A 9,194-nucleotide genomic window follows, 5' to 3' on the forward strand; every position below is an offset into this window, starting at 1 on the left:
CTAGAGCCCACTGGCAATAGCGCAGATCAAGCACGGTCTCAGTAAAAACAAATACGATAAAATATAATTATGTGTTTACAAAACCGTTAGTTTACAATAGGCTAGTAAGGTTAGGTGCAGTGCTTTATACGCTACAATGCATCAAACACTGAAAATCAATGGCCAAACGTGAGAAGCAACCTACCTGTGCGCAGGTTGAAGGAAACTCTGGCTTCGGCGAGGTACGGGGTATCGCTCTTGGACCGGACTCTCCTGATCGGCCGGCGGTCTATATGGTCCTCTGGAGAAGCCGCCATCAATTTGAGCAGCGTCCAGTGACGACTGGGGGGTTGGGACAGACAGAGAGCCACCACCGCTCAAGAGGAGGTACTGATGGGGAGGAAAAAACTGAACGGGTAGAGACCGGAGAGGGAGATGTGACTTTTGAAACGAGGTGGAGTCTCCACTACAAAGCTCATTAAACCCAACAGCAGACAGAGGGGAATGAGAATGGAATAAAGGGAAACAATTATGAATAATCAAGTAAATGGCCTACATTTTCAAAATAGCCTATCCAATGCGGATTTATGGAGTTAAATGATCAATATAAGCTCCTGTATGGATGTTGATCAGCAAGTGGAAATCTTGTATGAGGTCAGGGGATATTTTTTTTAAACGTACACCACCAGAGGGCACTAGTAACTTTACTAGCCTACAACTTTCCCCTCCACAGTGGATTTTGGAGCGGAATCTTCAATGCTTTGCGACAGCAAGGGAGTCTTTACGGTTTTTCAAATTAATTACATTAAGAAAAGTAAACAAACTCTGCCTCGCCATCTGGTAACGCTGCTGGGTATGTATGGACGTGTTATGCGTGAACTCGAGTTATTCTGAAAAAGGCAATTCCATGTAGTGATCGTTGTACACCTTATTTGCCTGCATGTAACATTTTTACTTTTGGTATTTAGCTACTTTCAGTATTCAAGATGGCTCTTCTTTAAACCCCTGTTTTCAAAGTTTTAGAAATGTAGGCTATAGTGTCGTTGAGGAAATGATATTTATTCCTTTAATATTCTGTTAGTTTTTATAAAACACGATTTGATTTACGAGCCACAGCTGATTTGAGTTTCCTCACTGACAATCAAAACTTTTAACACTACTTGTGTAGACTGCTGGTTTGGACACGTTTTTGCCTAAATACCCTTTAGAATGCGTAATCCTATGCCCACGCAAAACGTGTTAAAATTCAAGGCTGTCATGCACAACGCGATGTAAAATGTAACAAGTAAATATGTATATCGCAGCCAGTTGACATTGATCAGGCGCTGGTGACAATTCTCATTCCCACATTCAAACAAGTAAATGACACGATGAGGATACATGTATAAATGACCGTGGCATTAAAAGTGTATGAATGCAAATGTGTAATGATATAGTTTGTCCATCTGTGTCACCAATATTTAACTAGGACAAACTATTCCAATGTAGTCAGAAAATAATTATCCTAACTTTCTGTCTTTTCTTACAGAGCTGTAGTGACAATGATTCTTCGAAATCTAGTTTCAATTGGACTTGGTCCTCGCGTGTCTTCTCCAGTGACACGTCGGCCTTTGGTAGAGATGACCAGGTCTGCCAGTTCAGGTAAAGTCCTACCACATGCATGAGCTGAATTCATAAGTCTCCATACATTGGCTTTACATTCTAGTGTACATTGTAATAGGCCTAGGCTACTGCTGAGTGAACAGTCTAATGCAGGGAAGGGTAAATCATCGGATCAACCCCCCCCCCAAAAAAAAAAAAAAAATTAATAATAATAATAATAACAAATTAGGATGGGCATCAGCAGTTTTTCTATTGTTATGTCAGTTACTCCATTACCCCATGTCAGCTAAACATCTTTAGATTGATAAATTATTCTAGCCAGCTATCTAAACTTTACATTTACATTTTTACATTTAAGGCATTTAGCAGACGCTCTTATCCAGAGCGACTTACAAATTGGTGCATTCACCTTATGACATCCAGTGGAACAGCCACTTTACAATAGTGCATCTAAATATTTTAAGGGGGGGGGGGGTGAGAAGGATTACTTTATCCTATCCTAAGTATTCCTTAGAGGTGGGGTTTCAGGTGTCTCCGGAAGGTGGTGATTGACTCCGCTGTCCTGGCGTCGTGAGGGAGTTTGTTCCACCATTGGGGAGCCAGAGCAGCGAACAGTTTTGACTGGGCTGAGCGGGAACTGTACTTCCTCAATGGTAGGGAGGCGAGCAGGCCAGAGGTGGATGAACGCAGTGCCCTTATTTGGGTGTAGGGCCTGATCAGAGCCTGGAGGTACTGAGGTGCCGTTCCCCTCACAGCTCCGTAGGCAAGCACCATGGTCTTGTAGCGGATGCGAGCTTCAACTGGAAGCCAGTGGAGAGAGCGGAGGAGCGGGGTGACGTGAGAGAACTTGGGAAGGTTGAACACTAGACGGGCTGCGGCGTTCTGGATGAGTTGTAGGGGTTTAATGGCACAGGCAGGGAGCCCAGCCAACAGCGAGTTGCAGTAATCCAGACGGGAGATGACAAGTGCCTGGATTAGGACCTGCGCCGCTTCCTGTGTGAGGCAGGGTCGTACTCTGCGGATGTTGTAGAGCATGAACCTACAGGAACGGGCCACCGCCTCGATGTTAGTTGAGAATGACAGGGTGTTGTCCAGGATCACGCCAAGGTTCTTAGCGCTCTGGGAGGAGGACACAATGGAGTTGTCAACCGTGATGGCGAGATCATGGAACGGGCAGTCCTTCCCCGGGAGGAAGAGCAGCTCCGTCTTGCCGAAGTTCAGCTTGAGGTGGTGATCCACCTAAACTTGTTGTAATCGTGGTCGAATTACCGACCAGGGGGCCCCAATTGATTTTGTTAGTCACGCTCACTCGGCTATTATATTCAAAACTGTAAACTTTTCTCTCCACCCCATGGGAAAATGAATAGAATTGCATGAAATTAACTCTAAAACCCCAAACATGTCTCACCGATGTCAAGAGGGGGGCTGAGAAAATGTTTTGTTCGCAAGTTGGGCGGGCCTCCCAACAATTTTACTTGGGGCCCCCAAAAGGCTAGGTCTGACTCTGACTGCATGTGTGGGTACGCAGACCCCCGAGCAACTGCGGCCCCTCATGATGAGTTCAGGTTTTTGTGCCCCCCCCTTCCCCCCATCAATGTTTCCCATCCCTGCTCTAATGGCTCTTATTAATGTATAAATGTTTATCTTCTGTAGATATGTCTGAATTCCGGAAGGTCTTCTCTAAAGCCAGGCACATAGCCATCATTACTGGGGCGGGTGTGAGTGCAGAGAGTGGAGTGCCTACCTTTAGGGGTGCTGCGGGCTACTGGAGGAAATGGCAATCTCAGGTAATGTAAAACAGACATGCATAGACCTACAGGAATTCATTTCACAATCTGTAACATGCTCATGTACATGCAGACGTTTACATCATGCCATAAACACTCCCCTCCGTATGCATTTGGACAGTGAAGCTCGAATTTGACATTTGGCTCTATACTCCAGCTATTTGGATTTGAGATGTTTCATATGAGCCGTCAGTACAGAATGTTACCTTTTTTCATATCAGTTTTACCCTTCAGAAATGAAAGCACTTTATGTATCTAATCCATTTGATTAGATTGTATCTAATCCAATCCATTTGAAGAAGTCTTAAGTATTTAGACAAATTCACTTATAGGGTATTAAAGTAGTCAAACATTTAGTGTTTGTGTGCTAGGAATATGGGACCAATGACTACATCAAGCTTGTTACTCTACAAATACATTGGATGCATTTGCAGTTTGTTTGGTTGTGTTTTGGATTATGTTTTGCCCAATCGGAACTGAATGGGGAATGATGACTAGAGTAATTCTTTCCAAGTGAGTAAATAAAATGTTTCTGACCAAATTAGAAAAATCATGAATTAATAGTGATGAGTGAGAAAGTTACAAAGGCTACAACAAAACATGCTTACCTTTCACGAGGGGAAGTTAGCTTTTTTGGGGGAGGTATGATCTTTGTCCGTCTCACTCATCATCATTCACAATTCATGATTGTGGCAGTGACCCCACTCTCCTAGAGGGTCTTGGTGAGTTGGTATATCCTAAAAACACATTTCTAATTCATACATGCATTTAAAAATGTTACCATGACACATGGGTTCAAGAGTATTATTGCTTTTATGCAATGGGTTACCAGCATTAAAAAGCAAGATTATTTCCCAAACCATACATTTTTCAGCAAAACGTGGTGCTACATTCACTAACACTGGTTGTCAATTGCAATTTTAGGCGTACCCTGGTCATTAGTTCAATTCGTATTGACTGACATGTAAAGCAAAACTACCCAAGTGTTGATTGATAGTTCCAGAACTTTGTAGGTTGCTATGGCAAAAAAAAAGCTGCATTTCATTTGACCTTTGACCTTTTCTATTGACATTTCTTTGTATATATCCATAAAAATGATGCCAGCTGATTCATGATTTTGAGTGGCTGAGAAAAGCTGCCTGTCTGTATTGTCCTGACTCCCGACACCTTCATTACTATGGGACAGCTGGAGATTTGTTTCAATATTGAAATTCAATGTTGCAAATGTCAAAGAGAAAGACCGCAAGGTTTCTACGAATCTCCGCTGTTGAAAAATAAATGTTAGTCTAAAATAAATGGGAGATAATGTCTAGATGCTTTTTATAGTGGAGAGAGATCAAGTTTATAATTGCCTGGCTGGGCTGGTGAAACTGTGGATTGCGCAGTCAGATGGAACAGAGTAAATAGGCATTTCAACGTCATTTCTTTAGCCAGTGGTAACTTGTGGAAAAGACAACGTCTGGAATGTGGCTTTAACCAATCAGCATCCAGGATTAGACCCACCTGTTGTATAATGTCCAGTATATCATGGGCAAGATGGACTCTACGGGAATTCCAAACTACCCGTTGTATAAACGCTTGTACATGTGTGAAATAGGACAAATATAAGAACCCACCAAATTATTATCATTATTACTTACAAAAAGTGACTCCAAAATGACACGATACATTATTCACATTCACTTTCTATTGGGCAAAACATTATCCGAAACAGAACCAAAGCTGTAAATTCATCCAACAAGTTTGTGGTCACAAGCTTTATGTAGTCATTGTGACATTCTGCACTGTCGCCTTATATGAAACGTTTGATCTCAAATCCAAAATGCTGGAGTGTAGAGCCACGTTTAAAATGTTAGCTTCACTGTCCAAATACATACGGAGGGGAGTGTACTCCCGTATCAATGGATTTGTCTTGACAACAACAATGGGGGGGGGGTAGGCGTAACCACGGTTACTGTGTGCGGTTCCCAGGGAGAGCTGAGGAGCTGGAGCCAGTATCAGTTAATCTAAGTGGGACAGTCTCATCAGAGATTCACTTTGAGAGAGATAATCAAAACAAACCTTTAACTTGTGTTTGTTCCATCCTGTGCCCCCAAGTGTTTATTTATGGGAGCTTGTTCACACTCTTAAATATGTGAAAATGTCATGTTTATTTTGTTTTTCCCTGGGATCTCTATATCTACAACTCAGCGTGCCTTGCCATTCTCTGCTCTAACTATGACCCAGTCCTCCCACCTGCTATTTACCTAGTCACTTACTCTCATCCAGTCTGCCCTTAACAATGTAGACTATCCCATCCATCTCCACCCTGACACCCTTAGACTCTACCTCCTGTGAACTGTGTTCCCTCACCCTCCCCACCCATGTCCCTGTCCATCTCTGTCCACAGGACATAGCCACCCCTGAGGCCTTCTTTCGGAACCCTTCCCTGGTGTGGGAGTTCTACCACTACCGACGAGAAGTGATGCTGAGTAAGGGGCCCAATGCGGCCCACCTGGCCATTGCAGAGTGTGAGGCCCGACTGAGGAAGCAGGGCCGCTCTGTGGTAGTCATCACCCAGGTCATAGATGATCTGCACCGCCAGGCCGGATCCAGACATGTCCTCAAGATCCACGGTGAGTGGGCTGGGCTGGGACAGGGCTAAGCGGGTCTTTTAGAGGGATGGAATGGGCTGGGCAGCAGGGATTGGTTCAGACAAGGCAGGCAAATATGATTTTAGAAAGAAGCCACTGTTTCAAGAGAGGCTCCATTGTTAATAAGTAAGCTCAGAAGATGTACTCAAATAATTAGCCCTTGCTCTAGTGGTGGTTTCCAAAGCTTGTTGTCAAAAGTTGAACGTAAGATAAGAATAAGATTGACTTTAGTGTCTCTGAAGGTAAATCCTACTTGGACAAATGTTGTCATTATCAGCATGTTTTTGAGAGACTTCTCCAAAGTGTCTGGACGGTGCTCAGTTCTGTTTTTCTCCCCGGTGAATCATCAGGAAGTCTGTTCGAGACGCGCTGTGTGAGCTGTGGACATGTGGCTGTGAACCAAGGCAGCCCAATATGCGCTGCCCTAGAGGGGAAAGGGTAAGCAGCACTACAGCTCCTCAGTACAATACAACCACCTGCTCAGGTGAATCTTCTACATTGGATGTGTGACTTGACTTTTAGAAAAATGGTTGTATTCGATTGTTCCACAGTTCTCCTGACCCAGATACCAGTGATGCCAAGATTCCCCCAGAGGAGCTGCCAAGGTAGGGGATGATTAGTATGGTTCCGTCTATTTGTTGACATGTATGTATGTATGTATGTATGTATGTATGTATGTATGTATGTATGTATGTATGTATGTATGTATGTATGTATGTATGTATGTATGTATGTATGTATGTATGTATGTATGTATGTATGTATGTATGTATGTATGTATGCATGCATGCATGCATGCATGCATGCATGCATGCATGCATGTATATATATTTTTTTTTACACAAGTCTACCATAGAAAATCCAAGCCACAGTGATAAAATCTTTTCCACATGGTGGCGGTAGTGTTATTTGCTTTTAACTTGACCTCTTCTCAATCCTAAGTAACCATACACCTGTTCTGTGTGATGTCATCCCTTGTGGGTGATGTCATCCGTTGGTGGTTTTATGTGCAGGTGTGAGAAGAGTGACTGCCATGGTCTGCTCAGGCCCAATGTGACCTGGTTCGGGGAAACTCTGGACTCGCACGTCTTGACCAAGGTGGAGACTGTGCTGGACACCTGTGATCTGTGTCTGGTGGTGAGTTGGCCTCGTAGTCGCTGGAGAATCCTGTTGCTGCTATGTATCTCAGTCTTTATATACACACTTTAGTATGTAGTAAGATTTTGTCATACGCTGAGACAGAGCCTGATGTAAAGCACCACACACCTGAAACTGATGTTCAGACCAATGTATAATATACACACATTTCTCTGAAATGGCTTTGCTGGTGCCTATGCTCTCTATCTGCCCGTAGGTTGGCACCTCCTCCATAGTGTACCCGGCAGCCATGTTTGCCCCCCAGGTGGCGTCCAGGGGCGTGCCAGTAGCAGAGTTCAACATTGAAACCACCTCTGAGACCACGCGCTTCACGTAAGCCACAGCCCACCGCTATTAGAAAATGATGTGTTTTTGTCGTAATACAAGTTTCTTTGGGGATTTTCAATTTCTTTTCTTGATGTGCAAAATACAAATACATTTTGTGAAGTCAAATATATATATATATATATTTTTTTTTTTCTTTTAAGTAAAACGGGATATATTTAATCAAATAGGGATTCTTCGTCAAAACGAAGCCTGTGTTTTATTCATGATTCTACTGCATCACACAGTTTGTCAGGTTTGAAATCAGTCAGCGTTATCAGCTCTTTGGTCTTAGATCTGATTGATCAGATGTTTGTCAGGGAAATTAAGAACCAAACACTTCCTTAGGGACACTGGTGAGCATTTCTCAGATTTATCCTTTTATCCTTGCTTTGTCGTGTGTGTGTGTGGTGTGCCGTGCTTCTGCTGTACAGGTACCATTTCCAGGGCCCGTGTGGGGCCACGCTACCCCTGGCGTTGGCACGTCACGAGTCTGAAGTCGTCTGAGGGGTCAAGGGGTGGTGTCTGATGGTGTCCGAACCTCTGGGGCTCCTCCCATATCCACTCCACGGCCGTTTGATTCCATGGTGATTATTCCCTTATCCGAAAACCGTGCCTTAAGACACTTTGAAACAGGAATTCTTGGTGGAGGGAAAGCTGCTCTCTGCAGCAGAGGACTGAATAGTCTTACTGGATACTTGATACTTATTCGGTTAACTAAACTGGAACTGAGATGTTATTTGTCGTTGTCTCTTCTTGAAAGGCAGAAAAGTATATATTCAGCTGAAATAAGGAGAAGTATTTCTTGATATAGGACGGGCAAATGTTTTCTTCTCCGGAGTTTTGAGCGTGTCATTTCTTCATATACAGTATAATAATAATAATAATAATAATAACACATTTAGCAGATGCTTTTATCCAAAGCGACTTAGTCATGTGAGCATACATTTCTCTCTCTCTCACTGCTAATTCAGTATATTTCAGATGTACAGGCTTTGCTGGTTGCTCTGTTTTTGTGACATTATTGAGGTCAGTGCACATGCTGTACATGACACACACACACATTATATAACATGCTGATGTAGCTTGTGAGATCAGATGATATTATTCTTTATAGCGTATAGTAATATAATCATATAGCTGAACCTTTTTCTCACTCTATGGAGGATATACTGTATTAACTCCAACCCAGTACAATACCTAATCCATGTGCCTGGCCAACTGTTTCCAGAACCATGACCAAATACATGCTTTGAACCTCAAGTACATAGCAACGTCACGGAGAGAGAGTCAGTTCATTGAACTGGCTATTGCTGAACCTGGACTATTGTATTCCCGTCCCTGTACAGTATTTACCATATCAATATCTATCAATAGTCATACTGTGGTTACATGGCATGAGAATGTGTTCAAGGGATATTTCAGGATGAAGCCCTTTATCAACTTCCCCGGAGTCAAATGAACTCGCGGATGAAAATGTCATGTCTCTGCAATACAGTCTGAAGGAAGTTACTAACTATTGTTAGCGCAATTGCTAACTTGCGCTAGCACCATGACTGGAAATCTATGGTAACTGCTAGCATGCTAGTAGATACCATAGACTTCCAAGCATTGTGCTAATGCTAGTTAGCAATTGCGCTAACACTAGTTAGTAACTTCCTTCAGACTGTATTGCAGAGACATGACATTTTCATCCGCGAGTTCATCTGACTCCGGGGAAGTTGATCATTAC

At 43.0% G+C, this 9,194-nt stretch overlaps 1 protein-coding gene across 1 annotated transcript; it reads left to right on the forward strand.

The window, feature by feature from the left end:
• The first annotated feature begins 676 nt into the window (after positions 1–676).
• Positions 677–8,967, forward strand: LOC124041772 (NAD-dependent protein deacylase sirtuin-5, mitochondrial-like). Its single transcript, XM_046359769.1, has 9 exons — positions 677–832; positions 1,508–1,620; positions 3,235–3,368; positions 5,758–5,983; positions 6,352–6,439; positions 6,553–6,606; positions 7,015–7,138; positions 7,356–7,471; positions 7,897–8,967. Exons 2-9 carry the CDS (start codon positions 1,521–1,523, stop codon positions 7,967–7,969), a joined length of 915 nt encoding a protein of 304 aa, XP_046215725.1. The 5' UTR covers positions 677–832; positions 1,508–1,520; the 3' UTR covers positions 7,970–8,967.
• The last annotated feature ends 227 nt before the right edge of the window (positions 8,968–9,194 follow it).

The sequence above is a fragment of the Oncorhynchus gorbuscha genome, linkage group LG08 (genome assembly GCF_021184085.1).
Source record: "Oncorhynchus gorbuscha isolate QuinsamMale2020 ecotype Even-year linkage group LG08, OgorEven_v1.0, whole genome shotgun sequence".
In the NCBI taxonomy this organism is placed as follows: domain Eukaryota; kingdom Metazoa; phylum Chordata; class Actinopteri; order Salmoniformes; family Salmonidae; genus Oncorhynchus; species Oncorhynchus gorbuscha.